Raw genomic sequence first — 22,982 nt, 5'->3', positions numbered from 1 at the left:
AATGAGGAAGAGAGGAACCAGGGAACTACAAAACAGCCAGAAAATAATTAAGAAGGCATTAATAAGTCCCTGCCTGTCAATAATTACTTAAAATGTAAATGGTTTAAATTTTCCCATCCAAAGGCATAGAGTGGCTGAATGGGTAAACAAACAAAAAACAAGACCCAACTTGCCTACAAGAAACTTACTTCAGCTTTTAGGACACATAGACAAAGAAGATGATGATATCATGATGATGATATTCAGAGAAGACATTATTACTGATGCTGCAGTAACACAAAGGATCATAAGAGACTATGATGAACAATTATATGCAAATTAGTTAACCTAGAAGAAATGGATATGGTTTTAGAAACACACAACCGGGCAGCCCGGGTGGCTCAGCAGTTTAGTGCTGCCTTCAGCCCAGGGCATGATCCTGGGGACCCGGAATCAAGTCCCACATCAAGCTCCCTGTGTGGAGCCTGCTTCTCCCTCTGCTTGTGTCTCTGCACCTCTCTCTCTCATGAATAAATAAATAAAATCTTAAAAAAAAAACCCCACAGAGCCCACAGGACTGATTCATGAAGAAATAGGAAATCTGAACAGACCAATAACAAATAAAGACATTAAATAAATAATCAAAAACCTTCTAAGAAGGAAAAGCCCAGGACCTGATGGTTTCACGGGTGACTTTTACCAAACATTTAAAGAAGAATTAATGCCAAATCTTAGATTCTTCCAAAAATGGTAGGGAGAGAACACTCTCAAATTTATTGTATAAGGCCAGAATTACCCTCACACCAATACCAGGCAAGGACACTATAATAAAACTACAGGCTGCTATCTTTGATGAATATTGATGTAAAAAATCCAAGCAAAATTCTAGTAAACTATATTCAGTAGCACGTTAAGAGGATTGTACACCTTTATCGAGTGGGATTTATCCATGGGTTGCAAGAATGGTTCAACTTATACCAGTCAATATAAGGAACACCCCAGATTAATAGAATAAAATCATATGATCATTCTCAATAGATGCAGAAAGAGCATTTGACAACTTTAAACATCCTTTCATTATTAAAACAGGACAGGAGATGGATTGCAAAAGAGTAGAAAGAACTTTTGAGTATGATGGAAATGCTTTAGGTCTTGATTATGGTGGCAGTTACATGATTGCATTATTTTTTGAAAGTCATTGAACTGTACTTGTGAAGTGGATGCATTTTGTTGCATTCAGGTTATAATTCAATAAAATTGATTAAAAAAAAGAACATTGCAAGAACCAGTCTCAACTGTGATCTTCTTGTCTCTGCCCCTGAAACATTTTCCATTAATAAAACAGATTTAGTTTTGTATTCAACAACTGCCTCATTATTTTTAAATTACCATAGAAGGTTGAAAGAATATGGGTTGTAAAAAATTCAGTGTGACTCAATAATATAAGAAATGGAGCATTGATGCATGCAACAATTGGGATGGACTTAACGACATCATGCTTAGTGAACAAAACCAGTTTCAGAGGTTATACATGGTGCAATCTTATTTGTTGAGGCTTTCAAATAACTCCACTCTAGAGGTAGAGAAAAGGTTAGTGGTTGCCAGAAGACACAGAAAAAGGGGAGGAGGGGATGAGTGTGACTGTAAAGAGGTAGAATAAGGGAGTTCCTGTATGGTGGTGGTACAGTCCTCTTTCATGATTGTGGTCATGATCACATAGTAATGATCTTGTTCACATGCTACAGACAACATGGTCAGATCACATAGATCTACACACATAACACAAACACACAGTATATGTAGAATTGCTAAATACTAGAAAAATTGTAGTCCTGTATTCTGTGAATGTTATTTTACTAATGTCAATTTCTTGTTTTGCTATTATGCTACAGTTATTAAAGATGTTACTGTGGTAGGAAGCTGGGTTGATTTCAAGGAACTGTATATATTATTTTGCAGTTTTCTGTGAATCTGTCATAATTTCAAAATAAAGAAAAATTAGGTGCCTTCTCACCAGAATGATTATAAATTAATATGTAACTGGGAATTCTAAAGCCATATTTTCTTGAAATAGAAGCTTCTTAACAGTATTTTTCTGATAGATTTGATATAATATATTAAGAGCAAAGACATATTGAGTCAGAACTACCCAAGGTAATTAAATTTCCATGAAATAATGGATCATTTTATATTAAATGATTTTTATTAAATAATAATCTCTGAAATGAGTTAAAAAGTTCCTTTTGGGGATCCCTGGGTGGCTCAGCGGTTTGGCGCCTGCCTTTGGCCCAGGGGCCGATCCTGGAGACTTGGGATCGAATCCCACGTCGGGCTCCTGGTACATGGAGCCTGCTTCTCCCTCTGCCTGTGTCTCTGCCTCTCTCTCTCTCTCTCTCTCTCTCTCTCTGTGACTATCATAAATAAATAAAAATTAAAAAAAAAGAAGAAGCTAACCCTCTATAGAAAAAAAAAGTTCCTTTTGTTTGTGTCTATATAGTTTGCTCACACACTGAATATTTAAAAAGACTCAAATATTTTAAAAAGGCAAAATAAATATACTTTATTGAAATGTTCATAAATCTTTTTTAATTTAAATCCTTAAAACTAATATGTTACCTAGAAATATAATTAGAGAAATTTTCAATAACATTGAAAATAAGAAGGGACAGCATAGGATCCCTTCTTATATTCCCTAGGGAATGTAGAATCCCTGATGGGAAATTAACATTTACTGTCACAATTAGGGTATAAACAGAGACCCTAGTTTCTTCCCTGCAGAGCTTATCATGATGGGAAGGTCCTAAGGGAAACCTACGGGTACCTGGATTTCTAATCAGATTAAAAAATATATAAGCCTTAAGCAAATGCCTTGAGGTCTCTGACACAGACTCAGGTGTCAAGTGTGTAGTTGCTCTTAATATTTTCTTAGTAAATTTATAATGACAAGAATGACTCCTGGAACACTCAGACTGTGAATCTTTGAAATGACTCTCTTGCCTATTAAGGAAGAAGACTGTGACTAAATTTGCTCAGCTTTGATATCTCAAAAGCCAGTTCTTCCAGTGGAGGTGAGACCCACATAAAGGGTCAGCACAGTTCTTTCAATGGAAGGAGAGTGAGTTAATCAAGTTTCTATTTATCTCTCATACTCTCTGTTCCTGAAAATGAGGAAAAAAGTTATATTGAATTATAAGAAACTCAAAAGTATGGAGCTCTGACTATACCACTTGCATTATTCTGAGCGTATCTCCTCTGTGTTGGCTTCATCTTTGGTCTGGTAGTGACATAGTTATAGCAGTACTAAGTGACACATGCAGAGTATAACAGCATCAAAGGAAGAGATTTATCTCTTTCTTAAGATAAGGTTTTTAATTGAAATAGGCTTGTAAAAGAGTTTATGTGTTATAAGCATGAAGCTTGATACATTTTTCACAAACTTAACAACTAATTTAATCAGTACTCAAATTATGTTTCTTTTCCAAGCCCTTCTACAAAACCAAGGAAAGCACATCCACCTTCCTTTATTCATTCTGTCCAGCGAGGGTGGAACAGAGAAGGAGAATGTATAGAAACAGCGGAGTATATGATGAATTATAAATCTTAGGCTATAAAGGTTCTTCTCAATACTTGTTATCAACTACTGACTTCATGGATTTTTGCAGTATGTTATCTGAAAACACTACAGACTGGTAGGGACTCTCTTCTAGGAAGCACAGTTGTGATATAGTCTCTGCCTAAGAGGAATCCTCTCTTTCATGATAGTCATCACAGGGGAACTGCGGTATCTGGTAGGATAATGGAAACATGAGCAGGAACTAGAAAGGGAAGGATCAGATGAGTGGGAGGGCATGATGGGGATACTCCCCACTGCTGAAGCTCACCAGCAGGTATCCTTCATCCTAGCTACTTCATCCCTGTATCTTCTAGTAAAAACAGGAGCATTTGTTTGTCACATGCAGCTCATGCAACAAAAGACAGAGCGATTTTAATGTTGAGGGGCATGTGGTAGTCCATTCTGACCCTGTGAAGCAAAGGAGAACTTATTTGAATTCTGTGTCTTCCCATAAATGACAGCGTGTAAGGAGGGAGCTGGGTTTTCTATTAATGGGATTTTCTTCTGTTCTCACAGATTTCCAAAGAGGAGAATATTGGTTAGAAATGACTCCTTAGTGACTGAATTCCTTCTTGCTGGATTAACAGACCGCCCTGAGCTCCAGCAACCTCTCTTCTTCCTGTTTCTGATGATCTACATCGTCACCATGGTGGGCAACCTTGGCTTGATCATCCTCATCGGTCTCAATTCTCACCTCCACACCCCCATGTACTATTTCCTCTTCAATCTATCCTTCATTGATCTCTGTTACTCTTCTGTTTTTACCCCCAAGATGCTGATGAACTTTGTATCAAAGGACAATATCATCTCCTATGTTGGGTGCATGACTCAACTGTTCTTCTTTCTCTTTTTTGTCATCTCAGAATGCTACATGTTGACCTCAATGGCCTATGACCGCTATGTGGCCATCTGTAATCCATTGTTGTATAAGGTCACCATGTCCCATCAGGTCTGTTCCTTGCTAACTGTTGCTGCATATATGATGGGATTTGCCGGAGCCTCTGCCCACACGGGGTGCATGCTTAGACTAACGTTCTGCAATGTCAATATCATCAACCATTACCTGTGTGACATCCTTCCTCTCCTCCAACTCTCTTGCACCAGCACCTATGTCAATGAGGTAGTAGTTCTGATAGTCGTGGGAATTAATATCACAGTACCCAGTTTTACCATCCTGATTTCTTACGTCTTCATCCTCACTAGCATTCTTCATATCAAATCTGCTCAAGGAAGATCAAAAGCCTTCAGTACTTGTAGCTCTCACGTCATTGCTCTGTGTCTTTTTTTTGGATCAGCAGCATTCATGTATCTTAAATATTCTTCTCCTGGATCTATGGAGCAGGGAAAAATTTCTTCAGTGTTCTATACTAATGTGGGACCCATGCTCAATCCCCTGATCTACAGTTTGAGGAATAAGGATGTCAAAATTGCACTGCGGAAAGCTCTGATTAGAATATGGAAGAGAAACATTAGATTCTAGAAGCAGCAACAATATAAAGAAGTTCAGTTTTTGTTTAATAATTATTGGTATTTTTCAAGATGTGACTGTGTCCATAACTATGTTGCTTCTATAGGTTGTGTGTGGTTTAATAGATTTATCATTTTCCTGATAGCTGATCATGTCTTATTTTTCCTTTTGTATCTCCATCGCCTTGTGGAAGTTTACTAAATAACTAATATATTTTATAAATAGGAACTATGCACTGTTGTTTAAAATAATTTTTATACTACTTTTGTTTCTGGGCTACTCTTAACTTGGACAAATACGGTTAATTTTATCAGTTACATAAAATTAAAATTAAAGTGTCACTGATCTAGACACAGAAGTGACAAACAGTACATGAACTCTCATTTTTAACAATATTGTCGCTATTATAGGCAGCAGCTTTCAAAGAAACCCATTTCAAACTGTGTATACTTTAAAGTAAGATCAGGTCTCCCCAAGGTAATGCCAAGTGGTGCAACTACTCTGGAAAACAGTTTGACTATTTCTTATAAAAGCAAAAATAGCCTTCACATACAATCTAGGAGTCATGCCCCTAGATATTTCTTAATTGATTTGAAAATTCATATGCACATAAAAACCTTCATGTGAATGTTTACAGCAGCTTTATTTATGATTGCCAAAAAACAAGAGGCAAACAAGATGTTATAAAGGTGAATAGACAGGGGTACCTGGGTGGCTCAGTCGGTTAAGCATCTGACTTTTGGTTTCTGCTCGGGCAACAATCTCAGGGTCTTGGGAGCATGCCTGCGTCAGGCTCCATGCCCAGCACAGACTTTGCTTGGGATTCTCTCCCTCTCTGCCCCTCACCTCCCCTTTCTCTCTCAAATAAAATAAATATTTAAAAAATATTTTAAAAAAGGTGAAGAGATAAACCTGGTATACCGGTATAGGGGATTATTTTTCAATGATAAAAAGAAATGAGCTATCATGCCATGAAAAAATACGTAGGAGTGTTGAAGATATTTTTCCAAGTGAAAAAGTCAGTCTGAAAAGGCTACATACTGCATGTTTACAGCTGTATGATATTATGGGAAAGGCAAAACTATAGAGATAGTAAAAAGATCAGTAGTTGTCAGGTTTTTGGAAGGAGCAGGGAGGGATGAATAAAAGAAATATCAGGGATTTTTAGGACAGTGAAACTATTCTGTATGATACCATAATGATAGATAAGTGAGATCGTATATTTATCAAAAACCCATAGAATATTATAAAGATTGGCAGAATTAATATTGTGAAAATGTCAATGTTACCCAGGGCAATATACACGTTTAATGCAATCCCTATCAAAATACCATGGATTTTCTTCAGAGAGTTAGAACAAATTATTTTAAGATCTGTGTGGAATCAGAAAAGACCCCGAATAGCCAGGGGAATTTTAAAAAAGAAAACCATATCTGGGGGCATCACAATGCCAGATTTCAGGTTGTACTACAAAGCTGTGGTCATCAAGACAGTGTGGTACTGGCACAAAAACAGACACATAGATCAATGGAACAGAATAGAGAACCCAGAAGTGGACCCTGAACTTTATGGTCAACTAATATTCGATAAAGGAGGAAAGACTATCCATTGGAAGAAAGACAGTCTCTTCAATAAATGGTGCTGGGAAAATTGGACATCCACATGCAGAAGAATGAAACTAGACCACTCTCTTTCACCATACACAAAGATAAACTCAAAATGGATGAAAGATCTAAATGTGAGACAAGATTCCATCAAAATCCTAGAGAAGAACACAGGCAACACCCTTTTTGAACTCGGCCACAGTAACTTCTTGCAAGATACATCCACGAAGGCAAAAGAAACAAAAGCAAAAATGAACTATTGGGACTTCATCAAGATAAGAAGCTTTTGCACAACAAAGGATACAGTCAACAAAACTCAAAGACAACCTACAGAATGGGAGAAGATATTTGCAAATGACATATCAGATAAAGGGCTAGTTTCCAAGATCTATAAAGAACTTCTTAAACTCAACACCAAAGAAACAAACAATCCAATCATGAAATGGGCAAAAGACATGAAGAGAAATCTCACAGAGGAAGACATAGACATGGCCAACATGCATATGAGAAAATGCTCTGCATCACTTGCCATCAGGGAAATACAAATCAAAACCACAATGAGATACCACCTCACACCGGTGAGAATGGGCAAATTAACAAGGCAGGAAACAACAAATGTTGGAGGGGATGCAGAGAAAAGGGAACTCTCTTACACTGTTGGTGGGAATGTGAACTGGTGCAGCCACTCTGGAAAACTGTGTGGAGGTTCCTCAAAGAGTTAAAAATAGACCTGCCCTACGACCCAGCAATTGCACTATTGGGGATTTACCCCAAAGATACAGATGTAGTGAAACGCCGGGACACCTGCACCCCGATGTTTATAGCAGCAATGGCCACGATAGCCAAACTGTGGAAGGAGCCTCGGTGTCCAACGAAAGATGAATGGATAAAGAAGATGTGGTTTATGTATACAATGGAATATTACTCAGCTATTAGAAATGACAAATACCCACCATTTGCTTCAACGTGGATGGAACTGGAGGGTATTATGCTGAGTGAAGTAAGTCAGTCGGAGAAGGACAAACATTATATGTTCTCATTCATTTGGGGAATATAAATAATAGTGAAAGGGAATATAAGGGAAGGGAGAAGAAATGTGTGGGAAATATCAGAAAGGGAGACAGAACGTAAAGACTGCTAACTCCGGGAAACGAACTAGGGGTGGTAGAAGGGGAGGAGGGCGGGGGGTGGGAGTGAATGGGTGACAGGCACTGGGGGTTATTCTGTATGTTAGTAAATTGAACACCAATAAAAAATTTAAAAAATAAAAAAATAAATAAAAAAAAAGTCATACCAAAAAAAAAAAAAAGAATATTATAAAGAATAAAGTTTAATGTATGAAAGTCTGGAAAATCATTTGTGGAGTCAGCACAATCCCAGGAAGGAACACAGATAATGAAAAGAGAATCTTAGTGTATTACTAACTTATGAAACAACCTCAGCAAGGAGGTTAAGGGAGACAGGTGCTAGAAATGAGTGAAGTTTGTAAGGATAAAAGCAAAGGAACTGCACATAAGCACTGTCCTCTAGTTGATGCATTTGGTTTCTGTGGGGGTATGGATTAAGAATTCTGACGTTGCTGTACATGTTTACTGGAATTGAACAATCAAATGCATGGTGAAGGGCGGGAGCCACATTTCTTGCTGTTGGAATGGGAATTTACAAGTCAGTAGAATTAACAGGAGGCTAGAACGATGGATATGGTCATAGATTGAGTTGAAGACATTAGTAAGAACTCGCATTTAGCTTGATAGAGGTAAAGATGGTTACATATAGACATAGTCACAGATTTGTGTATATACATTTGTTAGTATACAAACATATTTCTTTGTCTTGTCAACTGAAAGGGCCTTAAAAAATGGCACCCTTTTAAGAACAAGCACACTAGCATTGAAATCTTGGTTTCTAGTACCATTCCTTAATAAAAAGAATTTAATGCCATATCCTGGAGAAATGGCTGATTCTATGACCAAGGCAAGAGATAATCAAGATGAGCCTGGAGCATCTCATAATTCCACAGATTAAGGAAATGCTCACATGCTTGATGAGGGTATTCCAAAGGGGCAAAGGAGCCAACTGGAAGAGCTCCACTGGAAAATTTGAGCTGGAAAATCTGAGTAAACAAAGTAGCATTGGATTATAACTCAGTGTATGAAGTGAATATCCATATGATTAAATTGATGTAAATAAATTATTCAGTAAATTAATAACTTCCTCTTCCTTAACTGTGGGCTGCTCATAGTAACTCCTTCCTAAAAGGAACAGTATGGTAGTTGGGGTGTGGAGAGCATGACTTTATGGTGGAGAAACCTGACAATACTTCAGGCAAGTGATCAAAGTCACAATGAACATTTGTAAATCATAAAGATAGTACAGATTCTGTGGAAGGAGCCTCGGTGTCCAACGAAAGATGAATGGATAAAGAAGATGTGGTTTATGTATACAATGGAATATTACTCAGCTATTAGAAATGACAAATACCCACCATTTGCTTCAACGTGGATGGAACTGGAGGGTGTTATGCTGAGTGAAGTAAGTCAGTCGGAGAAGGACAAACATTATATGTTCTCATTCATTTGGGGAATATAAATAATAGTGAAAGGGAATATAAGGGAAGGGAGAAGAAACGTGTGGGAAATATCAGAAAGGGAGACAGAACGTAAAGACTGCTAACTCTGGGAAACGAACTAGGGGTGGTAGAAGGGGAGGAGGGCGGGGGGTGGGAGTGAATGGGTGACGGGCACTGGGGGTTATTCTGTATGTTAGTAAATTGAACACCAATAAAAAATAAATTAAAAAAAACAAAAATTAATTAGAATATAAAAAAAAAGATGGTACAGATTCTTGATATAATGTGGTGAAAATGGCATTACCTCTGTGACCTGCTTCTCCCAAGCCCATAACCTCACTGTAGTCATTACAAAGTCATCAAATTCCAATAGAGGGACACCTTATAATATACCTGAGAACTACTCTTCAAAACTGTAAGGTCATCAAAAACAAGGGAAGTGTGAGAAATGGTCACAGTCAACAGGAGCCTAAAGAGACATGACAAATGAGTGTAATATGAGATCCTGGAAAGAAAAACGTTAGGCAAAAGCCAAATCTAATGAAATAAATAAAAAAATAATAAAAATGGTTCATTTATTATAATGAATGTGCTGTATGATTGTAAAATGTTAATATTAGGGCTGTGTGCAGAAGGATATATGAGAACTTAGTACTATCGTGTCGATTTTTCTGTAAATAGAAAACTTTTTAAAAATAAGATCTAAAAAATATTAAAAACATGACATGTTGGAGGGTGCAGCAATGCTTCTCCTCAGAAAAAAATTATACTACAAACTTTATCCAAAAGATGTTCTCCCTCTATCATGAGGCAAAAATTATCACCAGTGATGGGAGAGTCAAGACTGAGAAATCTGTACAAATAAACCTCATTAAACCTTATTTTTCTAGTTGCTTCTCCACAATTTGCTATCCTTGCTTAAGTCTTTTTGCCTTGTCATGTTTCCATAATTTGCTATTCTTTGTCCAACTTAGCATCATAAGCATTTGGCTCTAAGCAGTTTTTTTACTCTTCACTTTTCTCATCACGGCTCCCATGCACATGTAAAAAATAATTAAAAGGTGTATGTTTTTCCCTATTAATCTGTCTTAAGACAGTTTAATTCTTAGACCCAGCTGGAGGACCTTACGAGGTAGAAGAGAAAACTTTTCACTTCAGAATACAGTTTTTATAATTTTACTACCTATATATGTACCAATAATTTACAATCAGAGTAGTTTTATATATTTAAAAATTTATGTTTTCATACTGTGCCTGGCCTTTTGATTTTTTTCCTTTTGAATTTTTAATTCAGAATCATGTTTGGTATTTATTCTTGTTCATAGATATAGTAATTGTTCATTTGCTTTCATTCCAGGCTGTCAGGGTCTGTGTAGGGGGTATTTGCTCAGATTACCTGCTCAGATTACCTTTCCCCCAAATCTCTCTCTGTTTCCACTGCCCTTTTGTTTCTTAAAGTTGGCTTGGATTTTTGCTTTATTCCCTTTTTTGAAGCCCATGCACCTTTATCGAGACTCAGAACCATGTTGCTCTGTCTGTACTGAAATAGGCATTCACCTGTGAAAAAAACTGTGATAAGCTGCAGACACCTGCCACAGTCTAAACACTGGGTGACCTAAAGTTTTTCTCCTCAAGATATGGTCATCTGAATAGCAGCTTCTGCATTAGCTGGGAAGTTATTAGAAGTACAAAGTCTAGTACCCCACTTCAGATTTATTGAATTAGATTCTGGTTTCCCTTTTCCCTCCTAGAACTTGAAGATTTAATTTTCTTTTTACTACCTCAGGTATATATTTACATTTAAAGAGATATTAGCTAATGTTTCTGGGTGTTTATAGCATGTTAGCTCAGTGTGACATAATCCTACAAATTAAAAATCTATTTAGTTAAAAATAAGTTTTCCTTTTCTGCATCTTCATGATAATGTACTCCACGGCTTAAATTATCATCACTAACTTTGACCTATTAGAACATGCTGGGCTTGAGTTGCTTACAAAGGAGTTAAGAGATGGTTTGGTCTGTGGAAGGAGCCTCGGTGTCCATCGAAAGATGAATGGATAAAGAAGATGTGGTTTATGTATACAATGGAATATTACTCAGCCATTAGAAATGACAAATACCCACCATTTGCTTCAACGTGGATGGAACTGGAAGGTATTATGCTGAGTGAAGTAAGTCAATCGGAGAAGGACAAACATTGTATGTTCTCATTCATTTGGGGAATATAAATAATAGTGAAAGGGAATAGAAGGGAAGGGAGAAGAAATGTGTGGGAAATATCAGAAAGGGAGACAGAACGTAAAGACTGCTAACTCTGGGAAACAAACTAGGGGTGGTGGAAGGGGAGGAGGGCGGGGGGTGGGAGTGAATGGGTGACGGGCACTGAGCGGGGCACTTGACGGGATGAGCACTGGGTGTTATTCTGTATGTTGGTAAATTGAACACCAATAAAAAATAAATTTATTATTAAAAAAAAGAGATGGTTTGGTATATCATGAAAAGGATGACCATTTCATATACTTTGATATAATTGAATTAGGCTAAGGTGACTGTTATGTAGATGGAACAAAGGAAATGAATGGGATAGTTTTGCTATGTAAGAATAAGCTCAGTGTCTCTCTACACTCATTCTGTATTTGCAGACATTAATATTGGTTGTATTAAATGTGAAAGAATGACTTTTAAATCTTGCTTAGAATCTTGGCATAAACTCTTTCTGCAATATGATTTGATATAATATGAACTCAGAGGGAGTGTTTCTGGTTCTTACATCACCTAAATAAGAGTTCTTAACATTTCCATAGGAAACACATGTTTTAATGAATCTCCAAGGTCCTCATCACTGCTGCAGCCCAGGGAATGTCTATCTTGTGGGATATATTTCAAATTTGCTCTGAGGAATGTTTAGTACCCTTGTAATTTTGAGGAGTCTGAGAATGATAATGAGAACCCATTTTAGTAATGGTTGGGTTTTAAATTATCCTAAGTGTAACACCCATACGAGGGATTTCCCAAATATTTTTCTTGACCTCTGCTTTTTTTCTCTTTACTCTCTCTCTCATTGCGTTCACATAAAGTCATGGCTTTAACCTTTATAGAAATAATCTCCAAATCTTTTTTTTTCATATTCTGGTCTTCGATTTAAACTTTATTTAGCCTTAAGTAGGCTGTATAATTCTACTTGAAGGTCCAGTTGGCAACTCAAGTCCACCACATATACACTGAATGTATATGTTTTATGAATATTTCTACTCTTCCTGAATTCTCTACTTATAGTAACACCATAGTTTATCCAAATACCTAATGCTAGTATCTTTGGGGATTTCTTGTCTGTTTTCATCCCCTTTGTGAGAAGTCCCGATGAATCTTTCCTTACAACATCTTTTGCATTATATTTATTATTCATTTATTTATTATATATTTGTTTATAATAACATTGCATTATAATTGCCTCTTATAGTTCATCCTGCCTCCAGTCTCTTTTATACCAGTGCATCCTGCTGGTTTCCACCATATTCATCCTTCTAAGTCTGCACTTTGATTATTTCTATCCTGAGCCAAAGTAGGAATAAAAATCTTAAGTGGCTTAATGACCTCTTATAATAAGCTGACCTTGATTTTGGCATTTGAAAGCTTCCTATACTCATCCAAATCTGACTTTTGATCTGACTTCATGCTGCAATCCAGAGAGGGGTGGTGGTGGTCGGGGCTGTGGGGGCACTGGGACCTCTTGGAGAGCCTGTGAAGCTATGTCCTCTATGTGACATTCAGGGAGAAGGAAAATTACATTCTTTCTTTGAGCTCAGTAGCTCTCATCTGGATGGTATCTAAGAATTTAGCAGTGTCCTTTACATTTGTTACTGAGGTTTTTTTTTCCAGCCCACATTCAGGTCTACACAGAAAAAACATTGGCACTACATAAGCCTTTGCCTGTGTGGCAAAGGAATTCTGTTGTAGTATCCAATATAAGTTCCAGGCAAGATGGGAAAAGGATCCTCATCTATTCTTCTTTATACAAATATTTATTGAATATTACTGTCCTTGCCAAGTATTGCTCTAAGATGCTATGGGGATAGCACTGAAGAAAATAGGCACATTTAGAGCTTAGATTTAAATGTAAGCAGGTACATGAGTGTATGTTTATATGTGGTGGGAACATACAATAAATGAATAAATGTGTAGTATTTCATATAGTGATAGGGGCTAGAAAGAAACTATTGTGGATGCAGGAAAGATCATCATATTTTTCTATTTGAGAATGTACTCCACTTGGTAGGAAATTAAAATGTGTATAAAATGATACATTTCCAGTGGTCAATGTTATTATCATGAACTGAGTTGTAAATGCAGACTAGGTAAAAATTGTTTTCCACTGCAAACCCTGATCTCTGGGGAAAACATAGGCCTTCCAACTTTTAATCAGGTCCCTAGGATTTCCCCACTCATGAAAACCTCTTGGGTCATATTAGCAGATGGATCTTCTGGCACCAGCAGATGATATTGCACCAGCAGTTGCACCAGCAACTACCCTCTAGTTGGAGAGGACACTGGGCAAACCATCACCATCAGTAATTATGATCTGTAACTCATGGCTCCTCAGAGTCTGTGGTACTGAGGTCTGTGCTCTGGCATCTTTAGTCCAAAACTCACTGAAAACAAAAAATCTCTCTTTTGGGTTGTCACTCCCTGAAATTCATCAGAGCCAAAGTCCAGTATTGAAGTTCAGATGCAGAAGGGTGAGTATTGGATTTTTTCTGTCCTGCTATTCTTTTTCCAAATATTTTCTATGAGAGCCATAGACTCCTTGAAATGGTACATCTTCCGTTGAGATGGCAGTTGTCTCTGAGGTGGGACTAGTGGACTGTCAAAGCATAAGTGCAGTAGGGATGCTGCAGAGTCATGCTACAACAGAGTTCCTGAATTTTATCCCTATGGAAATTGCCTTTTATGGCTTTTTGATATACATCTTTAAACAGATGTGCAGCCTTTATACAGTGGAGGTGACAAAGGCACACAGCAGGGTGGGTGTGAGTTCATTCTTTCATTCTGGGTCTCAGTCTCATTATGGAGGAATTAGGGAGAGACAGCCGGATACTCATTTTAATGTCACCGTTTGTCCTGTTCTCACAGATACGCCCTAGGGAAGAATGGCCATAGGAAATGACTCTTCAGTGACCGAGTTTATCCTGCTGGGTTTAACACAACAGCCAGAACTCCAGCTGCCTCTCTTCTTCATTTTCTTAGGATTCTATGTGGTCACCATGGTGGGGAACATGGGCTTGATTCTTCTGATTGGGCTGAACTCTCACCTGCACACTCCCATGTACTACTTTCTCTTCAACCTTTCATTCATTGATTTCTGCTACTCGTCTGTCATAATCCCTAGAATGCTGATGAGTTTTGTAAAACAAAACATTATCTCTTATCCAGAGTGCATGACACAGCTCTGTTTCTTCGCTTTCTTTGTTATCAGTGAGTGCTGTATTTTGACATCAATGGCCTATGACCGGTATGTGGCCATCTGTAAGCCCCTGCTCTACAAAGCCATCATGTCCCATCAGGTCTGCCTCATGTTCATGGCAGGAACATATGGGATGGGGTTTGTGGGTGCAATGGCCCACACCGGATGTATGCTGAGACTCAGCTTCTGTGATGGCAACATCATCAATCATTACATGTGTGACATACCTCCTCTTCTCCAGCTCTCTTGCACGAGCACCTACATCAATGAGGTGGTGGTTTTCATTGTGGTGGGCATCAATGTAATAGTGCCCAGTCTCACTATCTCCATTTCTTACACCTTGATCCTCTCCAACATATTCCATATCCGTTCTACAGAGGGCAGGTCCAAAGCCTTCAGTACCTGCAGCTCTCACGTAGTTACTGTTTCTCTCTTCTTTGGAGCATCGGCATTCATGTACCTTAAGCCCTCTCCTGCTGGGTCCCTGGATCGAGATAAAGTATCCACAGTTTTTTATACCATCGTGGGGCCAATGATGAATCCTTTTATCTACAGTTTAAGGAACAAAGATGTTAAAATTGCACTGAGTAAGACTTTGAAGAAAAGGGTGTTCTCATAAATGGATTCCAAATCCTAGCAAGGGCACATAGTGTAAGGAGCCAAAATAGAAATGCAAATGATTCAAATAACAGGGTAAATTAATTATTTATAAGTCACTTTACACAAACAATATAAGGAAGAAGAGGATCAAGGATCAGTGCTTTATCTTTTCATAGAAGGTAAAGGAGTTCATTTGTCATTCTCCAGCTTATTTTCAGAAGTTATAAAGTTTTAAGTATAAAAGGTAGAACGGAGGTAAATCCAGAAATGGCAAATTGTGAGATTTTTTTGACTGAGGCATGTCTGGAATTCCTACGAAATTTTGTTATGGTTACATGGACTTTGGTGGACTTTAGATTTGGCCATTTATTTATTCATTCGATAAACCTCCCCTGAAAGACCATTGAGTTTGAGGAACTGAAGGAGGTTTTTTTGAGTGTTGTTAATATTTTGTTTCAGGAGATTCCTTTATCTCCTCAAAGGAGGTAAGAATGGGTATATGCTCCTGTCACTCTGGTCTCTGGTCTCTTTTCACTTTAGTCTCAAGGGAATGTGGTAAAGCAAGATTTCCGTCTGGTTCCTGTTCCTAAGGACAGGAAACTGAGATAACCTTTTAGAGCCATCAAGAATGAAAGGAATCTACACTGGATTTTACCTTTTGGGACTTTAAGACAGGAAATAGGACTTGCTATGTCTTCAGTGGGAAGAATTTTACTAGGAATATTTACCAATTATTAACAGAGGAATATTTGTTCTTTACTGAAATGGGCTTTCACAGCTCTAATTCATTAGCACTCAGCATCTTCCCTTTATTATTTTCATTATCCCTTTTGTCTCAAGTTCTTATGCTACAAAAGATACGGTTTACTTAATTAACAAATAGAAACACCTATCCTGTACCAGATGCTGTTTTTAAACATTAAAAGATACAGTGGTGAATAAGAGAGACAATGTATGCACTCTCATAGGGTTCATAGTCTACAGGAAGGTGGAGCTGGGGTGCACATGGACAGGAAGAGGAGACAGATGAGCACATGTGAAAAGATCAGAAAAATGCTTTGCAGAGTCTTTTTTTTTTTTTTTTTTTTTTTAAGAGCGAGAGAGTGTGAGTGTAGAGAGGCAGAGGGAGAAGAGAGAATACCAAGCAAGCTCCACACTGTTGGGCTTGATCTCATGACCCTGAGATCATAACCTGAGCCGAAATGATGAGCTGGATGCCTAACCAACTGAGCCAGGCGTCCCTGCTTTGCAGAGTCTTAAGTTAAGGTAATGGTACAGAGAGTAACTGTGTGATTACTTTAGATTGGGTGGAAGGGCTTTTCTGAAGAGGTGACATTTCAGCTGAGATCTCACTGACAAGAAGAATAGCCATATGTAGAGCATTCCAGGCCAAGGGAATTTTGGCAAGTAATCATACAGGTGAGCTTGAGGGACAGAAAAACAAGCCAGTGTGACTGTGACATAGGGGTAGAAGTATAAGTATTAGGAAGTATATGTAGTACATAGTGAAAGAATTAGGAAATAAGGATAGAGAATCAGGGTTGTGCAAGCCTTGAAAAAAGTGGATATTATCTTAAGCACTGTAAAAATCCATGTGATGTTAATCACACAAAAGACCTTATGTCTGCTTTCTCCTCTTCTTGGGGGGCCCTGTCCATTATTTCTAAATAACCCTGTAGAAAAGTTCAGGTTTCCCTAACTGATTTCTAGTGAAACCCATGAAGCAGTATACCTTCAATAACACCAGATTGCCATTTCCTGCATGAGGGTTTTTTCTCCTGCTAATTTTGCTTGCTTAAAGAAGATGAACCAAAGCCTACAGGATGTCATCTAAAACAGGAGTATGAATTAGATGGAAATACCCTTGATCTTGTCTTTTCACCGACTAGATACAAACGTCCCAAAATAGAAAGACTGTTGAATTTAGAACCATGTAATCAGGTTTGGCTCCACTTATTTGTAATTTGTTGTATTCTAGCTCTCTCAGCCTTAGTTTCTTCATGGCTAATATTTCAAAGTGCTCTGTTGCAGATTAAATGAAATGTTTAAAAGATGCTACATAGTTTTCATGTTTTAAAAATCATAATCCAATAAATCTAAGATGTACACATCTTTTTATGTAACTTCCCTGAAATTAGTATGCATCTTATCAGTACTGTCTTACCTTTGTTGTTGGCTTGTGGCAGTTGTGATGTAGTAGTCATTGCTCATGCATGTGCAAATTTGATCACAGCTATTCATGCTGTTGTCATTGCAACTGTGTTAGAATTGGTAACACATGTATGGGGTTAATTGCCATTTAAAATTCTTCAGTTTTAAATATATATTTTATATAAAAATTTAATTCTATAGTGTTTATAACTATAATTTAAGTTACATTATCATTATTATATAGTACTGAGTATAAAGTTATCATGTATGCAGAAGGATCAGAAATATATGGAAACAGGAGCAGTGGGTGTAAATTAGAAAATAGTGAAGTAATTAGACTTCATTGGTGGAATGGCCACAATTTCATTTATCCATTCATCCATCTGTCTTTTCTATTTATTTATTGTAAAACAATAGCAAAAGAGTTTTATAGGCCCTAAGAAAGTAAGATACCCACAAGTCAATGAAGCTGGATCATATTTCATTACCGAGACACATGCAAAAGAACATCATAACACGAAAAGCAATGTAACTGAAGACAGGGTGGATTGCTGAATTCTTTGTAATGTCTAGAAACTGCTAGAAGAATACTTTTATTAAGTATAAAAAGGAAATTCTAAGTGGCATGTGATTATCATGCCACTATATAGTTGGCAGTCTTTTTTTCTTAGCATGCAAGCCCCCCCTCCCAATGTCATGTCTTACAAACAGCAACATTAAAATTTCAGTAAAACCTCAAATTATCTTTACCTTGTTTAGTTAATAATGGTTGTTGTGGGCTGAACTGTGGTCACTCAAATTCATGTGGATACCTTACCCTCCAGTACCTCAGAATGTGACTGTATTTGGAAATAAAATCTTTAAAGAGGAGATTAAAATGAGGGCAGAAGGATGGGGCCTAATCCAACTTGACTAATGTCTTAGAAGAGATAATTTGGACACAGAGAGACATTAAAGGCATGAATGTGTGCAAATGGAGAAAAAACCATGTGAGGATATAGGCAAAGGATAGCCATCTGTAAGCCAAGGGATGTTGCCTCAGAAGAACTCAAACTTGCTAACACCTTGATCTTGGACTTCAAGCTTCCAGAACTGTGAGAAAATACATTTCTGCTCTGTAAGACACCTAGTCTGTGATATTTTGTTATGGTAGCCCCAGCAAAACAATATATATATGATTTTTACTAAACATGAAATTTATTAAACAGGAATGTATTTACTAAGTACTATAAGTAATAAAAATACACTATACAGTATAAGTAGCAAAAATGTAGCTGAGTAAATTTTATTTATTTATTTATTTATTTATTTATTTATTTATTTATTTATAGACCGGGAGAGAGAGAGTGAGCATGGGGGGGTAGAGGGAGAGAGAGAGAGAGAGGGAGAGAGAGAGAGAGAGAGAGAGAATCCCAAGTTGGCTCCACACCCAGTGGGGAGCCTGTTGCTGGGCTCAGTCTCACAACTCTGAGATCATGACTTGAGCTGAAATCAAGAGTTGGACACTTAACCGACTGAGCCAACCAGGCACCCCTCAACTGAGTAAATTTTAGAGGTCTAATTGTCTTTATTAAATGACTAATTAATGGACAGTGTCCCATCTAGTAAATAGAGGAGTGTACCCAAGAGTTATTAAAAATGCAAGGGTTTTTGGGGCGCCTGGCTTGGTATAAGCCCTGGTTTGGTTTAAGTGACACCTTTTGGAGTCCATGTTTTTCTTTTTAACACTATGAAATACTTTTTAAGAGTTGGATTCATGGTATAAATGTTTGATTTAATATTAAACATATTTTATTTATTTAACAAATAAATAAATATTATACCACCTGGGGTGCCTGAGTGGCTCAGTGGTTGAGCATCTGCCTTTGGCTCAGGTCGTGATCCTAGGGCCCTGGGATTGAGACCCACATCAGGCTCCCTGGAGGGAGCCTGCTTCTTCCTCTGCCTATGTCTCTGCCTTTCTCTGTGTCTCTCATGAATAAATAAATAAAATCTTAAAAAATGCCCTGCTACACATAGCTATTATCAAATTTAATGGTCAAAAAGGCATACCTACCAATCTCACTTTTACTGAAAGTAATCAGTCGATTAATTGAATCATCTCTTTAATTCACTTTGCATTTCAAGACTATCAAAAATAGTGTTCATCGAGATGTCAGAAAGTATTTTTATGTTTTTCCAGAATTAAAGCTTTTTGAGCAAATTTTACTAGAACCCAGGTTATAGGCAAGGACACCGGAGGCATGCTCCACTCCTCTCCCTTCTGGGATAGAAGCCAGTCTCAGTTCTGGGCTGAAGCAATCTGCTGGCTTTCTCCTTTTGTTTTTAGCTGATCCCAGGCATCCAAACTATGCTGGTTTTATTAGCGCTTTGGTGGAAGAAAGAGAGAAACCCATTCCTTGTTCTATATGAGTTTGAGAAAAATGTGTTTACTGCTGTGGTGGATGCCATTTCATCTCCTAAATTTGTAAATTTAAATGAGATCAAGTTGATTTGCCATTCAGGTGATATTATCCTTACTGACTTTTCAGCCTGGGTGATTTTTATGAATTCATAACTCTTCAATAAAGATTAAGTGTCCCTGATAAGCTGCCTTGTTCTTATATCACCCTACTGAAATTAAGATAGCTACTCCAGCTTTCTTTTGAGTGTTAGCATGGTATATATTTCTTCTTCCTTCTTTTAACCTAAGTCTTTACGTTTAAAATGACTTTCTTAGAGACAGCATGTAGTTGGGGTTTTTTGACTTTGAAAATCTCTGTCTTTGTATTGGTATATCTAGACCATTCACATTTAAAGTGATTATTAATGTAGTTGGATTATTATCTGTTCCTAACCTGCTTTCTACTAGTGCACACGTTTCTTTTTCTCTTCTTTTCTGCTTTTTTTATTCTTCAGATTTAACGGAACATTTTATATTATTCCATCTTATTTCCTCTCAGCATTATCAAATACTTCTTTTAAAATATTTACACTGGTTTCCCTATAGTTTACAATACACATTTTAAATTACTCTAAGTTCACCTTCACACAGTCTACCAATTCATGTATAGTACAATTAGTTACCTCAGAATATTTCTACTTCTTCCTCCCTGCCATTGCTGTTAGTCATTTCACTGATCCTCACTGTAATCACCAATGTGTTGTTAACTATTATTATTTAAAATACAGTTATCTTTTAGATAAGTTAAGAAGAAGAAAATTAAATATTTTATTTTACTTCCATTTATTCCTTTGCTAGTGCTCTTTCTTTCTGTTAATTCAAACTTCTGACCTACATTATTTTCCTTTGGCTTGTAGAACTTTAATAGTTCTTGCAAGACAGATTTGCTGGCAATACATTCTCATACTTTGTTTGAGAAAGTCATTATTTCACTTTGGAAGTATAATTTCATTGGATACAAAACTCTGGAGTGGGTTTTTTTTTTAATTTCAACATTTTAAAACTTTTTATTCCACTCTTTTCTTGATTGAATACTTTCTGATGAGAGTTCCACTATGTAATTCCTATCCCTGTTCACTACAGGGAAAATACTTTTTTTCTGTTGGCTTCTTGCAAGATTTTTCTCTTTGTATTTGATTTTTCTGCAGTTGGAATATGATGTGTTTTGGGGTGTGTGTTTTGGGGTGTGTGTTTGTGTGTGTGTGTGTGTGTGTGTGTATAATTTATTTTGCTTGGCATTCTCTGAGCTTCCTAGATTTGTGGTTTCATATCTGTTATTTATTTTGGAAAATTTATATTTATTTTGGAAAATTCTTGGCCATTGTTATTTCAAAAATTTCTTCTGCTCCACCCTTTCTTATCCTTCTGATATTCCAATTATGTGTATTTCTCCTTTTTGAAATTAGTTTTCCAAATTACTTTTCCAAAGTTATTGGATATTCTGTCTCCCTCCATCAAGTTACTGGATATTATGGGGGTTTCTTATTTCTTTTGTTTTATTTTTTTTTTGTTATATTAAATTTAAAATTTGTTATATTTTGTTAAATTTTGTTATATTTCTTTTGTTTTTATTTCACTTTCTTCCTTTTTTTATTCTATTTATTTATTCATGAGAGACACAGAGAGAAAGAGGCAGAGACACAGACAGAGGGAGAAAAAGCAGGCTCCATGCAGGGAGCCCAATGCAGGACTTGATCCCAGGTCTCCAGGATCATACCTTGGGCTGAAGGCGGCGCTAAACCACTGAGCCATCCAGGCTGCCCATCAGCTCACTTTCTAAATTGTGTTGAGTTCTGATGAGCAACAGAAGAGCTTTATTTATGTTACCGTTCCTTTTATTTCTAGCATTTTCTTTTGATATTTTTTCTTAGAGTTTCCATCTTTCTGCTCATATTATCCATCTACTCTTGCATGTTATCTATTTTTCCTTAAGGCCCTAACATTCTCAATATAGATATTTTAAATTCCTATTTAATAATTCCTACATCTGCTTCTTAATCTGAGTCTGGTTCTGGGGATTGCATTATCTCTTCAGACTGTTGCATTTTTATCTTGTGTTTTGTCATGTCTTACAATTTTTTGTTGCATGACAGACATGCTGTATCAGGTACTAACAACAGGTCAATGACCATTAGTGTGAGACCATTCTGGCTAGGATTTTGGCTATGTTTAATTTTGTAGTAAGTATAGGGGCCAGAGTCTTCAAATTTCTCTAGTGTCTTTGTTTTTTGTGTGTTTTAGATAAGTAGGCCTCTTTGGAGAGTGTCTGCATCTTGCAAGTCTCTTAGCTATAATTAGCCATCATTATACTAGATTCCTTGTGGTGTGGTAGTAGGGTATATGGGAACATTTCATAATCATTTGAATAAATCTCAGTGTATAAGTGGGCCTAGTACTTATACATAATGTTCTTTTCTCATGGAGCATTAAGGCAAAGGTGCAGGGAATATTTCATAATTATTATTACTCTTTTCCTCTCCTTCAAGAGCCATGATGGTTCTTTCTCAGATCTTCATTATGAAAACCAGGTGGTGTTGCTGGAGATGAGTCCAAAAAGTGTGGAGGTGCCCCTAAAATTGTGGTTCTCAGAAAATCCTCATTGTCACCATAGTCCACACTCAACCCATAGAAACTCACCAAAAACACCACTTACATGTGTCTACAAGTTTATTGTATCAGTGGTTGCTCCAGGTAAACTGATCTTGGCTGTGTCTCTCCAGATGAGCCTATCTCTCCGTACTTCACAGTGACAATATTCTCTCAACCTCAGTTCTCTGATGGATCCAAGAAAAGTAATTGATCTCAGCTTATCTAACTTTTTCTTGTTGTAATGACAGGAATGTCATCTTCTAAGCTCTTTACATATCTAATCTGAAACCAGTTTACAATATATTTATCAAATTCCCTTGGGACTTCCTTTTTGACCCATGGATCATTTAAAAGTATGTTATTTAGTTTCCGGGTCTTTGGAGATTTTCCTGTTATCTATCATTGATTTTTTAAAAAATATTATTTATTTATTTGATAGAGGGAGAGAGAACGTTGAGTGGGGGTGGAGGAGTGAGGTGAAGGGCAGAAGGAGAAGGAGAAGCAG

At 37.1% G+C, this 22,982-nt stretch overlaps 2 protein-coding genes across 2 annotated transcripts; both read left to right on the top strand.

Moving 5' to 3' along the window:
• The first annotated feature begins 1,474 nt into the window (after positions 1 to 1,474).
• Positions 1,475 to 5,331, top strand: LOC140626090 (olfactory receptor 8B3). Its single transcript, XM_072813698.1, has 2 exons — positions 1,475 to 1,569; positions 4,109 to 5,331. The coding sequence occupies exons 1-2, from the start codon at positions 1,475 to 1,477 to the stop codon at positions 5,070 to 5,072; spliced, it is 1,059 nt and encodes a 352-aa protein (XP_072669799.1). The 3' UTR covers positions 5,073 to 5,331.
• A 9,049-nt stretch (positions 5,332 to 14,380) lies between these two features.
• LOC140625513 (olfactory receptor 8B8-like) lies at positions 14,381 to 15,313 on the top strand. Its single transcript, XM_072812838.1, has one exon. The coding sequence runs from the start codon at positions 14,381 to 14,383 to the stop codon at positions 15,311 to 15,313; it is 933 nt and encodes a 310-aa protein (XP_072668939.1).
• The last annotated feature ends 7,669 nt before the right edge of the window (positions 15,314 to 22,982 follow it).

The sequence above is a fragment of the Canis lupus genome, chromosome 3, assembly GCF_048164855.1.
Source record: "Canis lupus baileyi chromosome 3, mCanLup2.hap1, whole genome shotgun sequence".
NCBI classification, from domain to species: Eukaryota; Metazoa; Chordata; class Mammalia; order Carnivora; family Canidae; genus Canis; species Canis lupus.
The sequence above is the reverse complement of the archived record's forward strand: the minus strand, read 5'-3'. Positions and strand labels throughout refer to the sequence as shown.

Coding starts and splice junctions, on each gene's coding strand:
- LOC140625513 (XM_072812838.1), top strand. CDS start 14,381: ATGGCCATAGGAAATGACTCTTCAGTGACCGAGTTTATCCTGCTGGGT.
- LOC140626090 (XM_072813698.1), top strand. CDS start 1,475: ATGCTTAGTGAACAAAACCAGTTTCAGAGGTTATACATGGTGCAATCT. Junction 1,570..4,108: donor ACTCTAGAGGTAGAGAAAAG/GTTAGTGGTTGC, acceptor CTGTTCTCACAG/ATTTCCAAAGAGGAGAATAT.